The sequence below is a fragment of the Oncorhynchus masou genome, chromosome 16 (genome assembly GCF_036934945.1).
Source record: "Oncorhynchus masou masou isolate Uvic2021 chromosome 16, UVic_Omas_1.1, whole genome shotgun sequence".
NCBI lineage: Eukaryota > Metazoa > Chordata > Actinopteri > Salmoniformes > Salmonidae > Oncorhynchus > Oncorhynchus masou.
Genome location: NC_088227.1, coordinates 20,307,940 through 20,327,732, shown reverse-complemented (window position 1 = coordinate 20,327,732; position 19,793 = coordinate 20,307,940). Strand labels below are relative to the sequence as shown.

The 19,793-nt window shown below is 42.8% G+C and overlaps 1 protein-coding gene across 2 annotated transcripts in view; it reads left to right on the top strand.

Moving 5' to 3' along the window:
• Positions 1 to 19,424, top strand: part of LOC135557633 (calcipressin-2-like) — a 165,208-nt gene extending 145,784 nt beyond the window's left edge. For both annotated transcript variants that reach the window (XM_064991098.1, XM_064991099.1), the window contains one exon: positions 15,932 to 19,424. In XM_064991098.1, coding sequence (XP_064847170.1) covers positions 15,932 to 16,086 — 155 coding nt within the window. In that variant the 3' untranslated portion in view covers positions 16,087 to 19,424. The remainder of the gene's footprint in view (positions 1 to 15,931) is intronic.
• Positions 19,425 to 19,793: the final 369 nt, after the last annotated feature.

Below are 19,793 nucleotides of genomic sequence, written 5' to 3'. Positions count from 1 at the left end.
TGAGCTAGACTGTAACTAGTAATAAAGCACTGAGCTGGACTGTAACAAGTAAGAAAGCACTGAGCTAGACTGTAACAAGTAAGAAAGCACTGAGCTGGACTGTAACAAGTAAGAAAGCACTGAGCTAGACTGTAACGAGTAAGAAAGCACTGAGCTAGACTGTAACAAGTAATAAAGCACTGAGCTGGACTGTAACAAGTAAGAAAGCACTGAGCTAGACTGTAACAAGTAAGAAAGCACTGAGCTGGACTGTAACAAGTAGGAAAGCACTGAGCTGGACTGTAACAAGTAAGAAAGCACTGAGCTAGACTGTAACAAGTAAGAAAGCACTGAGCTAGACTGTAACAAGTAAGAAAGCACTGAGCTAGACTAACAAGTAAGAAAGCACTGAGCTAGACTGTAACAAGTAAGAAAGCACTGAGCTAGACTGTAACAAGTAAGAAAGCACTGAGCTGGACTGTAACAAGTAGGAAAGCACTGAGCTGGACTGTAACAAGTAAGAAAGCACTGAGCTAGACAGTAACAAGTAAGAAAGCACTGAGCTAGACTGTAACAAGTAAGAAAGCACTGAGCTAGACTAACAAGTAAGAAAGCACTGAGCTAGACTGTAACAAGTAAAAAAGCACTGAGCTAGACTGTAACAATTAAGAAAGCACTGAGCTAGACTGTAACAAGTAAGAAAGCACTGAGCTAGACTGTAACAATTAAGAAAGCACTGAGCTAGACTGTAACAAGTAAGAAAGCACTGAGCTAGACTGTAACAAGTAAGAAAGCACTGAGCTAGACTGTAACAAGTAAGAAAGCACTGAGCTGGACTGTAACAAGTAAGAAAGCACTGAGCTGGACTGTAACAAGTAAGAAAGCACTGAGCTGGACTGTAACAAGTAAGAAATCACTGAGCTAGACTGTAACAAGTAAGAAAGCACTGAGCTGGACTGTAACAAGTAAGAAAGCACTGAGCTAGACTGTAACAAGTAAGAAAGCACTGAGCTGGACTGTAACAAGTAAGAAAGCACTAAGCTAGACTGTAACAAGTAAGAAAGCACTGAGCTTGACTGTAACAAGTAAGAAAGCACTGAGCTGGACTGTAAAAGGTAAGAAAGCACTGAGCTGGACTGTAACAAGTAAGAAAGCACTGAGCTAGACTGTAACAAGTAAGAAAGCACTGAGCTGGACTGTAACAAGTAAGAAAGCACTGAGCTAGACTGTAACAAGTAAGAAAGCACTGAGCTAGACAGTAACAAGTAAGAAAGCACTGAGCTAGACTGTAACAAGTAAGAAAGCACTGAGCTAGACTAACAAGTAAGAAAGCACTGAGCTAGACTGTAAGAAGTAAAAAAGCACTGAGCTAGACTGTAACAAGTAAGAAAGCACTGAGCTAGACTGTAACAAGTAAGAAAGCACTGAGCTAGACTGTAACAAGTAAGAAAGAACTGAGCTAGACTGTAACGAGTAAGAAAGCACTGAGCTAGACTGTAACAAGTAAGAAAGCACTGAGCTGGACTGTAACAAGTAAGAAAGCACTGAGCTGGACTGTAACAAGTAAGAAAGCACTGAGCTAGACTATAACGAGTAAGAAAGCACTGAGCTAGACTGTAACTAGTAATAAAGCACTGAGCTGGACTGTAACAAGTAAGAAAGCACTGAGCTAGACTGTAACAAGTAAGAAAGCACTGAGCTGGACTGTAACAAGTAAGAAAGCACTGAGCTAGACTGTAACGAGTAAGAAAGCACTGAGCTAGACTGTAACAAGTAATAAAGCACTGAGCTGGACTGTAACAAGTAAGAAAGCACTGAGCTAGACTGTAACAAGTAAGAAAGCACTGAGCTGGACTGTAACAAGTAGGAAAGCACTGAGCTGGACTGTAACAAGTAAGAAAGCACTGAGCTAGACTGTAACAAGTAAGAAAGCACTGAGCTAGACTGTAACAAGTAAGAAAGCACTGAGCTAGACTAACAAGTAAGAAAGCACTGAGCTAGACTGTAACAAGTAAGAAAGCACTGAGCTAGACTGTAACAAGTAAGAAAGCACTGAACTAGACTGTAACAAGTAAGAAAGCACTGAGCTAGACTGTAACAAGTAAGAAAGCACTGAGCTAGACTGTAACAAGTAAGAAAGCACTGAGCTGGACTGTAACAAGTAGGAAAGCACTGAGCTGGACTGTAACAAGTAAGAAAGCACTGAGCTAGACAGTAACAAGTAAGAAAGCACTGAGCTAGACTGTAACAAGTAAGAAAGCACTGAGCTAGACTAACAAGTAAGAAAGCACTGAGCTAGACTGTAACAAGTAAAAAAGCACTGAGCTAGACTGTAACAATTAAGAAAGCACTGAGCTAGACTGTAACAAGTAAGAAAGCACTGAGCTAGACTGTAACAATTAAGAAAGCACTGAGCTAGACTGTAACAAGTAAGAAAGCACTGAGCTAGACTGTAACAAGTAAGAAAGCACTGAGCTAGACTGTAACAAGTAAGAAAGCACTGAGCTGGACTGTAACAAGTAAGAAAGCACTGAGCTGGACTGTAACAAGTAAGAAAGCACTGAGCTGGACTGTAACAAGTAAGAAATCACTGAGCTAGACTGTAACAAGTAAGAAAGCACTGAGCTGGACTGTAACAAGTAAGAAAGCACTGAGCTAGACTGTAACAAGTAAGAAAGCACTGAGCTGGACTGTAACAAGTAAGAAAGCACTAAGCTAGACTGTAACAAGTAAGAAAGCACTGAGCTTGACTGTAACAAGTAAGAAAGCACTGAGCTAGACTGTAACAAGTAAGAAAGCACTGAGCTGGACTGTAAAAGGTAAGAAAGCACTGAGCTGGACTGTAACAAGTAAGAAAGCACTGAGCTAGACTGTAACAAGTAAGAAAGCACTGAGCTGGACTGTAACAAGTAAGAAAGCACTGAGCTAGACTGTAACAAGTAAGAAAGCACTGAGCTAGACTGTAACAAGTAAGAAAGCACTGAGCTAGACTGTAACAAGTAAGAAAGCACTGAGCTGGACTGTAACAAGTAAGAAAGCTCAAAGCTGGACTGTAACAAGTAAGAAAGCACTGAGCTAGACTGTAACAAGTAAGAAAGCACTGAGCTGGACTGTAAAAGGTAAGAAAGCACTGAGCTGGACTGTAACAAGTAAGAAAGCACTGAGCTAGACTGTAACAAGTAAGAAAGCACTGAGCTGGACTGTAACAAGTAAGAAAGCACTGAGCTAGACTGTAACAAGTAAGAAAGCACTGAGCTGGACTGTAACAAGTAAGAAAGCTCAAAGCTGGACTGTAACAAGTAAGAAAGCACTGAGCTAGACTGTAACAAGTAAGAAAGCACTGAGCTGGACTGTAAAAGGTAAGAAAGCACTGAGCTGGACTGTAACAAGTAAGAAAGCATTGAGCTAGACTTTAACAAGTAAGAAAGCACTGAGCTGGACTGTAACAAGTAAGAAAGCACTGAGCTAGACTGTAACTAGTAATAAAGCACTGAGCTGGACTGTAACAAGTAAGAAAGCACTGAGCTAGACTGTAACAAGTAAGAAAGCACTGAGCTGGACTGTAACAAGTAAGAAAGCACTGAGCTAGACTGTAACGAGTAAGAAAGCACTGAGCTAGACTGTAACAAGTAATAAAGCACTGAGCTGGACTGTAACAAGTAAGAAAGCACTGAGCTAGACTGTAACAAGTAAGAAAGCACTGAGCTGGACTGTAACAAGTAGGAAAGCACTGAGCTGGACTGTAACAAGTAAGAAAGCACTGAGCTAGACTGTAACAAGTAAGAAAGCACTGAGCTAGACTGTAACAAGTAAGAAAGCACTGAGCTAGACTAACAAGTAAGAAAGCACTGAGCTAGACTGTAACAAGTAAGAAAGCACTGAGCTAGACTGTAACAAGTAAGAAAGCACTGAACTAGACTGTAACAAGTAAGAAAGCACTGAGCTAGACTGTAACAAGTAAGAAAGCACTGAGCTAGACTGTAACAAGTAAGAAAGCACTGAGCTGGACTGTAACAAGTAGGAAAGCACTGAGCTGGACTGTAACAAGTAAGAAAGCACTGAGCTAGACAGTAACAAGTAAGAAAGCACTGAGCTAGACTGTAACAAGTAAGAAAGCACTGAGCTAAACTGTAACAAGTAAGAAAGCACTGAGCTGGACTGTAACAAGTAAGAAAGCACTGAGCTAGACTGTAACAAGTAAGAAAGCACTGAGCTGGACTGTAACAAGTAAGAAATCACTGAGCTAGACTGTAACAAGTAAGAAAGCACTGAGCTGGACTGTAACAAGTAAGAAAGCACTGAGCTGGACTGTAACAAGTAAGAAAGCACTGAGCTAGACTGTAACAAGTAAGAAAGCACTGAGCTAGACTGTAACAAGTAAGAAAGCACTGAGCTAGACTGTAACAAGTAAGAAAGCACTGAGCTAGACTGTAACAAGTAAGAAAGCACTGAGCTAAACTGTAACAAGTAAGAAAGCACTGAGCTGGACTGTAACAAGTAAGAAAGCACTGAGCTAGACTGTAACAAGTAAGAAAGCACTGAGCTGGACTGTAACAAGTAAGAAATCACTGAGCTAGACTGTAACAAGTAAGAAAGCACTGAGCTGGACTGTAACAAGTAAGAAAGCACTGAGCTAGACTGTAACAAGTAAGAAAGCACTGAGCTGGACTGTAACAAGTAAGAAAGCACTAAGCTAGACTGTAACAAGTAAGAAAGCACTGAGCTAGACTGTAACAAGTAAGAAAGCACTGAGCTAGACTGTAACAAGTAAGAAAGCACTGAGCTGGACTGTAACAAGTAAGAAAGCACTGAGCTGGACTGTAACAAGTAAGAAAGCAAGGAGCTGGACTGTAACAAGTAAGAAAGCACTGAGCTGGACTGTAACAAGTAAGAAAGCACTGAGCTAGACTGTAACAAGTAAGAAAGCACTGAGCTGGACTGTAACAAGTAAGAAAGCACTGAGCTAGACTATAACGAGTAAGAAAGCACTGAGCTAGACTGTAACAAGTAATAAAGCACTGAGCTGGACTGTAACAAGTAAGAAAGCACTGAGCTAGACTGTAACAAGTAAGAAAGCACTGAGCTGGACTGTAAAAAGTAAGAAAGCACTGAGCTAGACTGTAACGAGTAAGAAAGCACTGAGCTAGACTGTAACAAGTAATAAAGCACTGAGCTGGACTGTAACAAGTAAGAAAGCACTGAGCTAGACTGTAACAAGTAAGAAAGCACTGAGCTGGACTGTAACAAGTAGGAAAGCACTGAGCTGGACTGTAACAAGTAAGAAAGCACTGAGCTAGACTGTAACAAGTAAGAAAGCACTGAGCTAGACTAACAAGTAAGAAAGCACTGAGCTAGACTGTAACAAGTAAGAAAGCACTGAGCTAGACTGTAACAAGTAAGAAAGCACTGAACTAGACTGTAACAAGTAAGAAAGCACTGAGCTAGACTGTAACAAGTAAGAAAGCACTGAGCTAGACTGTAACAAGTAAGAAAGCACTGAGCTGGACTGTAACAAGTAGGAAAGCACTGAGCTGGACTGTAACAAGTAAGAAAGCACTGAGCTAGACAGTAACAAGTAAGAAAGCACTGAGCTAGACTGTAACAAGTAAGAAAGCACTGAGCTAGACTAACAAGTAAGAAAGCACTGAGCTAGACTGTAAGAAGTAAAAAGCACTGAGCTAGACTGTAACAAGTAAGAAAGCACTGAGCTAGACTGTAACAAGTAAGAAAGCACTGAGCTAGACTGTAACAAGTAAGAAAGAACTGAGCTAGACTGTAACGAGTAAGAAAGCACTGAGCTAGACTGTAACAAGTAAGAAAGCACTGAGCTGGACTGTAACAAGTAAGAAAGCACTGAGCTGGACTGTAACAAGTAAGAAAGCACTGAGCTAGACTATAACGAGTAAGAAAGCACTGAGCTAGACTGTAACTAGTAATAAAGCACTGAGCTGGACTGTAACAAGTAAGAAAGCACTGAGCTAGACTGTAACAAGTAAGAAAGCACTGAGCTGGACTGTAACAAGTAAGAAAGCACTGAGCTAGACTGTAACGAGTAAGAAAGCACTGAGCTAGACTGTAACAAGTAATAAAGCACTGAGCTGGACTGTAACAAGTAAGAAAGCACTGAGCTAGACTGTAACAAGTAAGAAAGCACTGAGCTGGACTGTAACAAGTAGGAAAGCACTGAGCTGGACTGTAACAAGTAAGAAAGCACTGAGCTAGACTGTAACAAGTAAGAAAGCACTGAGCTAGACTGTAACAAGTAAGAAAGCACTGAGCTAGACTAACAAGTAAGAAAGCACTGAGCTAGACTGTAACAAGTAAGAAAGCACTGAGCTAGACTGTAACAAGTAAGAAAGCACTGAACTAGACTGTAACAAGTAAGAAAGCACTGAGCTAGACTGTAACAAGTAAGAAAGCACTGAGCTAGACTGTAACAAGTAAGAAAGCACTGAGCTGGACTGTAACAAGTAGGAAAGCACTGAGCTGGACTGTAACAAGTAAGAAAGCACTGAGCTAGACAGTAACAAGTAAGAAAGCACTGAGCTAGACTGTAACAAGTAAGAAAGCACTGAGCTAGACTAACAAGTAAGAAAGCACTGAGCTAGACTGTAACAAGTAAAAAAGCACTGAGCTAGACTGTAACAATTAAGAAAGCACTGAGCTAGACTGTAACAAGTAAGAAAGCACTGAGCTAGACTGTAACAATTAAGAAAGCACTGAGCTAGACTGTAACAAGTAAGAAAGCACTGAGCTAGACTGTAACAAGTAAGAAAGCACTGAGCTAGACTGTAACAAGTAAGAAAGCACTGAGCTGGACTGTAACAAGTAAGAAAGCACTGAGCTGGACTGTAACAAGTAAGAAAGCACTGAGCTGGACTGTAACAAGTAAGAAATCACTGAGCTAGACTGTAACAAGTAAGAAAGCACTGAGCTGGACTGTAACAAGTAAGAAAGCACTGAGCTAGACTGTAACAAGTAAGAAAGCACTGAGCTGGACTGTAACAAGTAAGAAAGCACTAAGCTAGACTGTAACAAGTAAGAAAGCACTGAGCTTGACTGTAACAAGTAAGAAAGCACTGAGCTGGACTGTAAAAGGTAAGAAAGCACTGAGCTGGACTGTAACAAGTAAGAAAGCACTGAGCTAGACTGTAACAAGTAAGAAAGCACTGAGCTGGACTGTAACAAGTAAGAAAGCACTGAGCTAGACTGTAACAAGTAAGAAAGCACTGAGCTAGACAGTAACAAGTAAGAAAGCACTGAGCTAGACTGTAACAAGTAAGAAAGCACTGAGCTAGACTAACAAGTAAGAAAGCACTGAGCTAGACTGTAAGAAGTAAAAAGCACTGAGCTAGACTGTAACAAGTAAGAAAGCACTGAGCTAGACTGTAACAAGTAAGAAAGCACTGAGCTAGACTGTAACAAGTAAGAAAGAACTGAGCTAGACTGTAACGAGTAAGAAAGCACTGAGCTAGACTGTAACAAGTAAGAAAGCACTGAGCTGGACTGTAACAAGTAAGAAAGCACTGAGCTGGACTGTAACAAGTAAGAAAGCACTGAGCTAGACTATAACGAGTAAGAAAGCACTGAGCTAGACTGTAACTAGTAATAAAGCACTGAGCTGGACTGTAACAAGTAAGAAAGCACTGAGCTAGACTGTAACAAGTAAGAAAGCACTGAGCTGGACTGTAACAAGTAAGAAAGCACTGAGCTAGACTGTAACGAGTAAGAAAGCACTGAGCTAGACTGTAACAAGTAATAAAGCACTGAGCTGGACTGTAACAAGTAAGAAAGCACTGAGCTAGACTGTAACAAGTAAGAAAGCACTGAGCTGGACTGTAACAAGTAGGAAAGCACTGAGCTGGACTGTAACAAGTAAGAAAGCACTGAGCTAGACTGTAACAAGTAAGAAAGCACTGAGCTAGACTGTAACAAGTAAGAAAGCACTGAGCTAGACTAACAAGTAAGAAAGCACTGAGCTAGACTGTAACAAGTAAGAAAGCACTGAGCTAGACTGTAACAAGTAAGAAAGCACTGAACTAGACTGTAACAAGTAAGAAAGCACTGAGCTAGACTGTAACAAGTAAGAAAGCACTGAGCTAGACTGTAACAAGTAAGAAAGCACTGAGCTGGACTGTAACAAGTAGGAAAGCACTGAGCTGGACTGTAACAAGTAAGAAAGCACTGAGCTAGACAGTAACAAGTAAGAAAGCACTGAGCTAGACTGTAACAAGTAAGAAAGCACTGAGCTAGACTAACAAGTAAGAAAGCACTGAGCTAGACTGTAACAAGTAAAAAAGCACTGAGCTAGACTGTAACAATTAAGAAAGCACTGAGCTAGACTGTAACAAGTAAGAAAGCACTGAGCTAGACTGTAACAATTAAGAAAGCACTGAGCTAGACTGTAACAAGTAAGAAAGCACTGAGCTAGACTGTAACAAGTAAGAAAGCACTGAGCTAGACTGTAACAAGTAAGAAAGCACTGAGCTGGACTGTAACAAGTAAGAAAGCACTGAGCTGGACTGTAACAAGTAAGAAAGCACTGAGCTGGACTGTAACAAGTAAGAAATCACTGAGCTAGACTGTAACAAGTAAGAAAGCACTGAGCTGGACTGTAACAAGTAAGAAAGCACTGAGCTAGACTGTAACAAGTAAGAAAGCACTGAGCTGGACTGTAACAAGTAAGAAAGCACTAAGCTAGACTGTAACAAGTAAGAAAGCACTGAGCTTGACTGTAACAAGTAAGAAAGCACTGAGCTAGACTGTAACAAGTAAGAAAGCACTGAGCTGGACTGTAAAAGGTAAGAAAGCACTGAGCTGGACTGTAACAAGTAAGAAAGCACTGAGCTAGACTGTAACAAGTAAGAAAGCACTGAGCTGGACTGTAACAAGTAAGAAAGCACTGAGCTAGACTGTAACAAGTAAGAAAGCACTGAGCTAGACTGTAACAAGTAAGAAAGCACTGAGCTAGACTGTAACAAGTAAGAAAGCACTGAGCTGGACTGTAACAAGTAAGAAAGCTCAAAGCTGGACTGTAACAAGTAAGAAAGCACTGAGCTAGACTGTAACAAGTAAGAAAGCACTGAGCTGGACTGTAAAAGGTAAGAAAGCACTGAGCTGGACTGTAACAAGTAAGAAAGCACTGAGCTAGACTGTAACAAGTAAGAAAGCACTGAGCTGGACTGTAACAAGTAAGAAAGCACTGAGCTAGACTGTAACAAGTAAGAAAGCACTGAGCTGGACTGTAACAAGTAAGAAAGCTCAAAGCTGGACTGTAACAAGTAAGAAAGCACTGAGCTAGACTGTAACAAGTAAGAAAGCACTGAGCTGGACTGTAAAAGGTAAGAAAGCACTGAGCTGGACTGTAACAAGTAAGAAAGCATTGAGCTAGACTTTAACAAGTAAGAAAGCACTGAGCTGGACTGTAACAAGTAAGAAAGCACTGAGCTAGACTGTAACTAGTAATAAAGCACTGAGCTGGACTGTAACAAGTAAGAAAGCACTGAGCTAGACTGTAACAAGTAAGAAAGCACTGAGCTGGACTGTAACAAGTAAGAAAGCACTGAGCTAGACTGTAACGAGTAAGAAAGCACTGAGCTAGACTGTAACAAGTAATAAAGCACTGAGCTGGACTGTAACAAGTAAGAAAGCACTGAGCTAGACTGTAACAAGTAAGAAAGCACTGAGCTGGACTGTAACAAGTAGGAAAGCACTGAGCTGGACTGTAACAAGTAAGAAAGCACTGAGCTAGACTGTAACAAGTAAGAAAGCACTGAGCTAGACTGTAACAAGTAAGAAAGCACTGAGCTAGACTAACAAGTAAGAAAGCACTGAGCTAGACTGTAACAAGTAAGAAAGCACTGAGCTAGACTGTAACAAGTAAGAAAGCACTGAACTAGACTGTAACAAGTAAGAAAGCACTGAGCTAGACTGTAACAAGTAAGAAAGCACTGAGCTAGACTGTAACAAGTAAGAAAGCACTGAGCTGGACTGTAACAAGTAGGAAAGCACTGAGCTGGACTGTAACAAGTAAGAAAGCACTGAGCTAGACAGTAACAAGTAAGAAAGCACTGAGCTAGACTGTAACAAGTAAGAAAGCACTGAGCTAGACTAACAAGTAAGAAAGCACTGAGCTAGACTGTAACAAGTAAAAAAGCACTGAGCTAGACTGTAACAATTAAGAAAGCACTGAGCTAGACTGTAACAAGTAAGAAAGCACTGAGCTAGACTGTAACAATTAAGAAAGCACTGAGCTAGACTGTAACAAGTAAGAAAGCACTGAGCTAGACTGTAACAAGTAAGAAAGCACTGAGCTAGACTGTAACAAGTAAGAAAGCACTGAGCTGGACTGTAACAAGTAAGAAAGCACTGAGCTGGACTGTAACAAGTAAGAAAGCACTGAGCTGGACTGTAACAAGTAAGAAATCACTGAGCTAGACTGTAACAAGTAAGAAAGCACTGAGCTGGACTGTAACAAGTAAGAAAGCACTGAGCTAGACTGTAACAAGTAAGAAAGCACTGAGCTGGACTGTAACAAGTAAGAAAGCACTAAGCTAGACTGTAACAAGTAAGAAAGCACTGAGCTTGACTGTAACAAGTAAGAAAGCACTGAGCTAGACTGTAACAAGTAAGAAAGCACTGAGCTGGACTGTAAAAGGTAAGAAAGCACTGAGCTGGACTGTAACAAGTAAGAAAGCACTGAGCTAGACTGTAACAAGTAAGAAAGCACTGAGCTGGACTGTAACAAGTAAGAAAGCACTGAGCTAGACTGTAACAAGTAAGAAAGCACTGAGCTAGACTGTAACAAGTAAGAAAGCACTGAGCTAGACTGTAACAAGTAAGAAAGCACTGAGCTGGACTGTAACAAGTAAGAAAGCTCAAAGCTGGACTGTAACAAGTAAGAAAGCACTGAGCTAGACTGTAACAAGTAAGAAAGCACTGAGCTGGACTGTAAAAGGTAAGAAAGCACTGAGCTGGACTGTAACAAGTAAGAAAGCACTGAGCTAGACTGTAACAAGTAAGAAAGCACTGAGCTGGACTGTAACAAGTAAGAAAGCACTGAGCTAGACTGTAACAAGTAAGAAAGCACTGAGCTGGACTGTAACAAGTAAGAAAGCTCAAAGCTGGACTGTAACAAGTAAGAAAGCACTGAGCTAGACTGTAACAAGTAAGAAAGCACTGAGCTGGACTGTAAAAGGTAAGAAAGCACTGAGCTGGACTGTAACAAGTAAGAAAGCATTGAGCTAGACTTTAACAAGTAAGAAAGCACTGAGCTGGACTGTAACAAGTAAGAAAGCACTGAGCTAGACTGTAACAAGTAAGAAAGCACTGAGCTGGACTGTAACAAGTAAGAAAGCAAAAATGTATGCGGCTTTATTAACTCAATATTTTTTATTTTTTTTACATTGTTATCAAACTGATATATGACATGTATTAATGCCAAAATAACAAACAAAACAGTAACAAACCAGGTGGGGCTCAAAACAGGTGAATGACGGGTTGCCACTGTGTGTGTGTGTGTGTGTGTGTGTGTGTGTGTGTGTGTGTGTGTGTGTGTGTGTGTGTGTGTGTGTGTGAGAGAGACTCGCTGAGTGTAGTGTGATTACGGCTCCAGCAGTCTGCCTCCCTCCAACACAAGCCCTCGTTAAGGAGAGAATGCTTTTGTTGCTCCCAGCTTGTTTACAAGGCACGTATCCAGCCTTTCACTCGCTCTCTCAAGCCTGAGAAATCAAAACATTTGAGGCACATCTGTGGGCAAGGGGGTCGTCAAGATGTGTGCAGCCGGCAGGCAGCGCTGTACGATTACTATACCAGGGTCTGGAGATGAAGGAACAGTGGTACAGTACTGTAGTAATACTGTAGTAATACTGTAGTAATACAGTGAAATCATGCCTGGGTGTATTGGCCCTTACAGTATACAGTAGAATAGATAAGGTCTTTAACGTTTTGATTCCACATTCTAGTCATTCAGCAGACTCTCTTATCCAGAGCTAATTGCAGGTAGTGCGTTCACTTTAAGTTACACAAGTTGGGACAACCACATATCAAAGTCATAATGAGTGCTAGTTCTTCTCCTTCAATAAAGCAGCTCTCAGCAAAGCCGGTGCGGGTAAGAAAACGTTTCCACACTAGAACAGATGATGTCAGTGAATGTTATGCAGCAAACATATCAAATCGAATGTCATTGGTTGCGTACACATATTTTGCAAATGTTACCGCAGGTGCAGCAAAATTCTTAGGTTTCCAGCGCCGACAGCGCAGTAATACCTAAACAATACAAAACAATACACACAAATGTGAAATATCAGAACGAGCAATGTCAGAGTCCAGAATATAATGTATACATGTATATTTAAGCAATAAGGCCCGAGGAGGTGTGGTATATGGCCAATATACCACAGCTACGGACTGTTCGTAGGTCGCATACACGTGGTATACGGTCTCATATACAACGGCTGTCAGCCAATCAGCATTCAGGGCTCAAACCACCCAGTTTATAAATATATGTATATAATGGTGTGTATAGACAGTATGGACAGTACATGAATAGGAAAGGTGTGTACAGCAGCAGTCAAACGCTCCTGAAGGAATAGTGGCCTCACCCATAACGGGGGTAACTCTGTACCAGAGGAGCAGTCCTGTGCTGTAGTCTACTACACCGGTTTATTTTGGGACTGTTGCGAAGGAATGTTGTATATTTAAGAAACGGTGATTCAGAGAGTGTATTATTTGAAGTGTTTGGCCTGGCTTGAAAGAATGCTGTAAAAGTAGCTGCACTGTGTTAGTGGGCCGAGGTCACACTGAAGCCCAAAGAGAGAGACCATCACGTCCAGCTGTCCATCTGTCCTTCCACCCCCACACACACGCTCCGCATGGTACGAGCCACTAGGTGCCATCCATTTTTATCCTGGTTAATACATAGCTTTGATAGGAGCTGGCCAGGTGGGTTGTGGCTGGACAGGCGTTCATTGCCATGGGGTTAGAGATGGTGAGCTTACTGCATACAGTACAGTCCCTACACACACACACACACACACACACACGCAGAGCCCCTTTATTAGCAGAGCCTGAAATAGCAGGGATAATGCCAGGCGTATGTGCTGTGAATGACAATGAGGTGTGTGTGTGTGTGTGTGTGTGTGTGTGTGTGTGTGTGTGTGTGTGTGTGTGTGTGTGTGTGTGTGTGTGTGTGTGTGTGCGTGTGCGTGTGTGTGTGTGTGTGCGCGTGCTCATGCATGTGTATGTCATTATGTGATAATTAGCTGTAATGTTGTCGTTATCAGAACCCCTGAGATGTACTAAATGACAGATGATAGCTAGGGTATACTGTATAACAGCTCTTAAGGAGAGTGTTGAACCCCCAGTGTGGAGATGAGTGTGTGTTCTGGGCTCTGTAGCTGATCTGGGAGTGAGTTGACTGATACAGTTCCATTATGTTGTTCTGAGTACTGGGCGTGTGCTGAGCCTCTATTATCCCCCTCTCATTCTCTTCCTCTCAGTACCTCCCCTTCTCTCTCTATTTCCTTTTCTCTCTTTTATCTGTTTTCTGCATTCCTCTCCCCCTCCCCCTCTCCCTCTCCCTCTCCCCCTCTCTCCCCCCTCCCCTCTCTCCTCTCTCTCCCCCTCCCCCTCCCCCTCCCTCTCTCCCCCCCTCCCCCTCTCCCCCTCTCTCCCTCTCCCCCTCTCTCCTCTCTCCCCCTCCCCCTCTCTCCTCTCTCCCCCTCCCCCTCTCCCCCTCCCCCTCTCCCTCTCCCCCTCCATCTCTCCCCCTCCCCCTCTCCCCCTCTCTCCCTCTCCCCTCTCCCCCCTCCCCCTCTCCCTCTTTCTGACTCTGACTGTCTGACCCGGAGCGACAGCATGTAGCAGCATTGACGTCACCCAGCGGTTGGCTGAGGAGCCCAGTCCTCAGGAGAAATGGAGGGAGGGAGGGAGGGAATGAGGGAGGAAGGATATTGCTTCAGTCCTCCCTGGGTTCAGGTCCTCCTAATCAGAGAATTACATAGTCTTTCTGTATATTAAGCTTCTGCCCCCAATTCTCACATGACCGTTTAGTAATTATGAGGAGAAAATCCTCACCCAGGTTGAGTGTGCCTCACCTCACTGATTTAGTGTCTCTCTTGGAACCAGGGCTCCCTCTTGAGGTCATGTACACGTTTATATTTTCAAATGTCTTGTCCTGACCATCTCTTCCTCTCTCCCCCCTCTGTCTCGCTCTCTCTCTCTCTCTCTCTAGATCAGCTTTAATATTGCATATAGATTGTAGCTTCCGTCAATGTAATTATTTGCATAATTTCCAATCCAATATATATATATATATACATTTAAAAAATATATATTTTCCTTTTTACTTTCTAACCCTACCACTCCTTCCCTAATTGGAGTAATCTAGTGAACAACAACGCTTAGGCTTCTACTTCCAGCTTCTACATACTATATACATTTTACGGGCACAATATTGTTTTACATTAGTTATTTAGTTGATATTAGTTGTTATTACTCCCAACCTTCAGCTCCAGTCAACCCCTCCATCTATCTCTTAACACCATCCATATTGGATTTTTATTTGCCATGTATTTTTCAACTGTGCTGTGATGATCTCTCTCTCTCTCTCTCCCGTCTCTCTCTCTCTCTCTCTCTCTATTCCATCTCTCTCTCTCTCTCCCGTCTCTCTCTCTCTCTCTCTCTATTCCATCTCTCCCGTCTCTCTCTCTATTCCATCTCTCTCTCTCTCTCTCTCCCGTCTCTCTCTCTCTCTCTATTCCATCTCTCTCTCTCTCCCGTCTCTCTCTCTCTCTATTCCGTCTCTCCCGTCTCTCTCTCTATTCCATCTCTCTCTCTCTCTCCCGTCTCTCTCTCTCTCTCTCTCTCTCTCTCTCTATTCCGTCTCTCCCGTCTCTCTCTCTATTCCATCTCTCTCTCTCTCTCTCTCCCGTCTCTCTCTCTATTCCATCTCTCTCTCTCTCTCCCGTCTCTCTCTCTCTCTCTATTCCGTCTCTTCCCCGTCTCTCTCTCTCTATTCCGTCTCTCCCGTATCTCTCTCTATTCCGTCTCTCTCTCTCTCTCTCTCTCTCTATTCCGTCTCTCTCTCTCTATCCCGTCTTTCTCTCTCTCTATTCCATCTCTCTCTCTCTCTCTCCCGTCTCTCTCTCTCTCTCTATTCCGTCTCTTCCCCGTCTCTCTCTCTCTATTCCGTCTCTCCCGTATCTCTCTCTATTCCGTCTCTCTCTCTCTCTCTCTATTCCGTCTCTCTCTCTCTATCCCGTCTTTCTCTCTCTCTATTCCGTCTCTCTCTCTCTCCCGTCTCTCTCTCTATTCCATCTCTCTCTCTATCTCTCCCTCTCCCGTCTCTCTCTCTATTCCATCTCTCTCTCTCTCCCGTCTCTCTCTCTCTCGCTCTCCCGTCTCTCTCTCTCGCTCTCTCTCCCGTCTCTCTCTCTCCCATTTCTCTCTCTATCTATTCCCTCTCTCTCTCTCTCCCATCTCTCTCTCTCTCCCGTCTCTCTCTCTATTCCATCTCTCTCTATCTCTCTCTCTCTCCCGTCTCTCTCTCTCTCTCTCTCTCTCTCTATTCTCTCTCTCTCTCTTCCTCTCCCGTCTCTCTCTCTATTCCATCTCTCTCTCTCTCTCCCGTCTCTCTCTCTCTCGCTCTCTCTCCCATTTCTCTCTCTCTCTATTCCGTCTCTCTCTCTCTCCCCATCTCTCTCTCTCTCCCGTCTCTCTCTCTCTCCCATCGCTCTCTCTTTCTCTCTCTATTCCGTCTCTCTCTCTCTCTCTCTATTCCATCCCTCTCTCTCTCTCTCCCATCTCTCTCTCTCTCCCATCTCTCCCATCTCCCTCTCTCTCTCTCCCGCCTCTATCTCTCTCTCTCTCCCGTCTCTCTCTCTTTCTCTCTCCCGTCTCTCTCTCTCTCTCTCTCTCTCTCTCTCTCTCCCGTCTCTCTCTCTGTCTACAGGAGAGAAGTTTGAGCTGCATGCTGGAACAGAGTCCACCCCCAGTGTTGTTGTCCACGTCTGCGACAGCGACACCGAGGAAGTGGAGGAACCAAAGAATTGCCCCAAACCAAAAATCATCCAGACCCGACGCCCTGACCTTCCTACTTCCCACTGAACTCTGTCAACCCTGCCACTTCCTGCCGTAACATCATCATCTGGTGGAAGGAGAATCGATCCCCTGTCTCTCTCTCACAGGAACAATCCCCATGTTCAGCACTCCCCACCCTACGGCCGCCTCGCCCGGGCCAGAAGGGGAGTGCTCTCTGTTGATGTGCTACATGTATGATTGTGTTGGCAATACTCCATATACTTACATCAAGATTCAGCCACCGTACCCTCAGTGATTGGTTCCTGTCTGTATGATTCTGTTGTTGTAATGTCACACAGTTTGAAGTGATGGGGCAGCACCTTGCTTTGAGCTCGGCCTCTGATTGGCTTAGGGGTTGTGGCGAATGCCAGTGTAAAGAAGCCCATTGGTCGCCTTTATAGACGTGTGTTAGCATTGCTCTCGCTCCACTGCGTATGTACCCCAAGCACTGACGATGAATAGCGCTTCTCTCATTAGGGCATGCTAGCTACTGAGGTGGTGGGATGACTCTGGCGCTGCATGAGTTGAAGTAACCTGAAGGAGCATTCTGGTAAATGGTCAACACTTTGTCTTATAGTCCCCTTAAAGTTGGGTTATTCATCGTGTTATCAGTGCTGTCTGTCGACCATGGGAATTCTTTCAATCTCGCCAATGCATGCACTGGTCTGATCTAGTTTGTGTGTTTACTTTGTTCTGTTTTCTGTATGTAGCTGTCAATTTGACCTCTCTTCTCTCTTTCGCTAACTTCTCTCTTTTATCTCCCTGTGTTTTCTGGCTACCGGTGTCCTTCGCAGAAAACAAGGCTAATAACAGTTACAAATCCATGCACCTTACAGGGAAAGCATTATGTACAATGACATTTCTGTGATTGTCGCTCAGTGTGAATTTTTCTGTGTCCATGTCTTGTCCCTGAAAGTCTGTTTCGAGACAAAGAGGAGTAGTAAGAAAACAAAAGACAAAAACATAACAAAGAAAAAATGGAATGCCTGGTGGCCACCTTCTTCCTCATTGGCTGAACTGGAGAGCCAATCATATATCATCACGTGAAGCCAGTCTATAAAGTGCATGGTTACGTTTTTATAGAGATATTGTGTTGTCTGAGAACCGTGGCTCAGTCATTTCCTCGTGTTTCCTTTATGTGCCTCTGTAGGGAGCGAGAAAGAAACATTTATTCAAACTCACCACGAAGAAAATAAATGCATGATGACGATCCTGAGAGGAAAAAAATAATGTTATTATAGAGTTATGTTACACAAATCTTCCAAGTGCTATTACACAGTTTCTGTCCAGATGGTCAAGGGGAATTACATACTGTACTCACACACACAACCATGTTTGTTTTCCTTTATTGTGTGTTTTGTTTTTCCTGTGTTGGTTCGATGAATGTCTTCTTGGTGTGCCTGATTGAACTTATAGGCAGTAGAACAAGCCCTGTACAAATTGGACCTCCCTGTCTATTTGTGGAGAACTGGCGGTGTGATCAATTTTCTATTGTCCAAACTATTGACCCTTCCTGTTTCAGACATTGCACCTACACTCTGATTCTACATTACTGTGACCCACTGATTCAACCCTGGGTGCTTTTATACACTAACGCCTCACTCTAAACCCTCACTGTAACCCCTCACTGTAACCCCTCACTCTAAACCCTCACTGTAACCCCTCACTGTAACCCCTCACTCTAAACCCTCACTCTAAACCCTCACTGTAACCCCTCACTGTAACCCCTCACTCTAAACCCTCACTGTAACCCCTCACTGTAACCCCTCACTGTAACCCCTCACTCTAAACCCTCACTGTAACCACTCACTGTAACCCCTCACTCTAAACCCTCACTGTAACCCCTCACTGTAACCCCTCACTGTACATCATTCTAATCCCCATCTCTGATAACGATGGCTCAAATGACCAGATTTGATAACCCAGTTCAAAGTGCACTAACTGAAATGATTGTTTTATTCCAACCAGCTCCAGTAGGTTGTAGTTTAATTCCAACCAGCTCCAGTAGGATGTAGTTTAATTCCAACCAGCTCCAGCAGTTTGTAGTTTAATTCCAACCAGCTCCAGTAGGATGTAGTTTTATTCCAACCAGCTCCAGTAGGTTGTAGTTTAATTCCAACCAGCTCCAGTAGGATGTAGTTTTATTCCAACCAGCTCCAGTAGTTTGTAGTTTTATTCCAACCAGCTCCAGTAGGATGTAGTTTTATTCCAACCAGCTCCAGTAGTTTGTAGTTTTATTCCAACCAGCTCCAGTAGGATGTAGTTGAATTCCAACCAGCTCCAGTAGGATGTAGTTTTATTCCAACCAGCTCCAGTAGGTTGTAGTTGAATTCCAACCAGCTCCAGTAGGTTGTAGTTTTATTCCAACCAGCTCCAGTAGGTTGTAGTTTTATTCCAACCAGCTCCAGTAGGTTGTAGTTTTATTCCAACCAGCTCCAGTAGGTTGTAGTTGAATTCCAACCAGCTCCAGTAGGTTGTAGTTTAATTCCAACCAGCTCCAGTAGGTTGTAGTTGAATTCCAACCAGATCCAGTAGGTTGTAGTTTTATTTTACCTGCAATATTTTCCTATCTGTTATTGTATAACATTTGCATTCATTCTAATTGATATTTTAAGCAGATCAAATGATGTTGGTAATAATGAGCCACTATCCTTGTGGAAGTCATAGACTTCAAATGAAATTGAATACAGGCCCGCTCCTAAAAGGTTTGAATCATGTATTGTGTATGGTGCATATCAAATGTTTACAATAGTGTATTCCTCTTCCTTGTTTTATTTCATACACGCTGGCTTTAAGACACTGTTCCCTCACTATATGGTCAGATGAACCAGACACAACACATGCCACCGTCCCCAGGTATGTACTACAGCCACCATTACTACCCTCAATGAGGTGACTTGTATACATGCAATGGTTTTTGTTCTGGACGTGGGGGTCTTTCGCCTAGACCTCGGATCTGTTGAATCTGCGCTACAATCTTGTCCTGCAGTCATATTCCTCCAAACGTAAACACAATAGACACTATGTATCTGTGTATGATTCAGCATGTCCCGATATTTGTATTTTATTTTCAAATTAAAATCATTATATTATTATCTGTTTCTTCTAAGAGTCAGTTGGATTGGAAGGGAATATCAGTGATGGAGGTAACCAATATGTGTATTGTGTAAAAATAGTGTATGACCATCAATGTACTTGTCATTCTACATGTAACTTTACAACAACCTGCCTGCCTACACTAAGGAGACATATCTGTATATATTAATCAATACTATTTTTACTGCATTTTTGTACAAATATTCATGGTAGCCATGTACAAGTAGTTCAAATGATTCTATGGTAGTATTAAAATAGTTTGGTTTTAATGAATTGTCTCGGGTTATTTTTGTGGCTCTGTTGCTATCGGCCTACTGACTGTATAGGAAAATGAAAAGCGTCTACATCACCTCCCCAGCCCAGCCTCCATCTACACGACTCCTTCTTGTAAAGTCTCCCCATTCAGCTCACCGTCACTCCACCCCCTTTAATTCCCTTCCTTGTGGAACATCAGTGTGTAAGGCTGGACACGGCCAATTCGGCGCCAGCCGAGTTGTTTTTCTCATCACCATTGTACAGTGTTTCATTTTGAACAAAGATGACATCACTGTGATAAACGCAACATTCACCTCATCTCTCTCCATCTCTTTCCCTTCCACTCTCCATCTTTCCCTTCCACCCTCTCTTTCTCTCTCTCT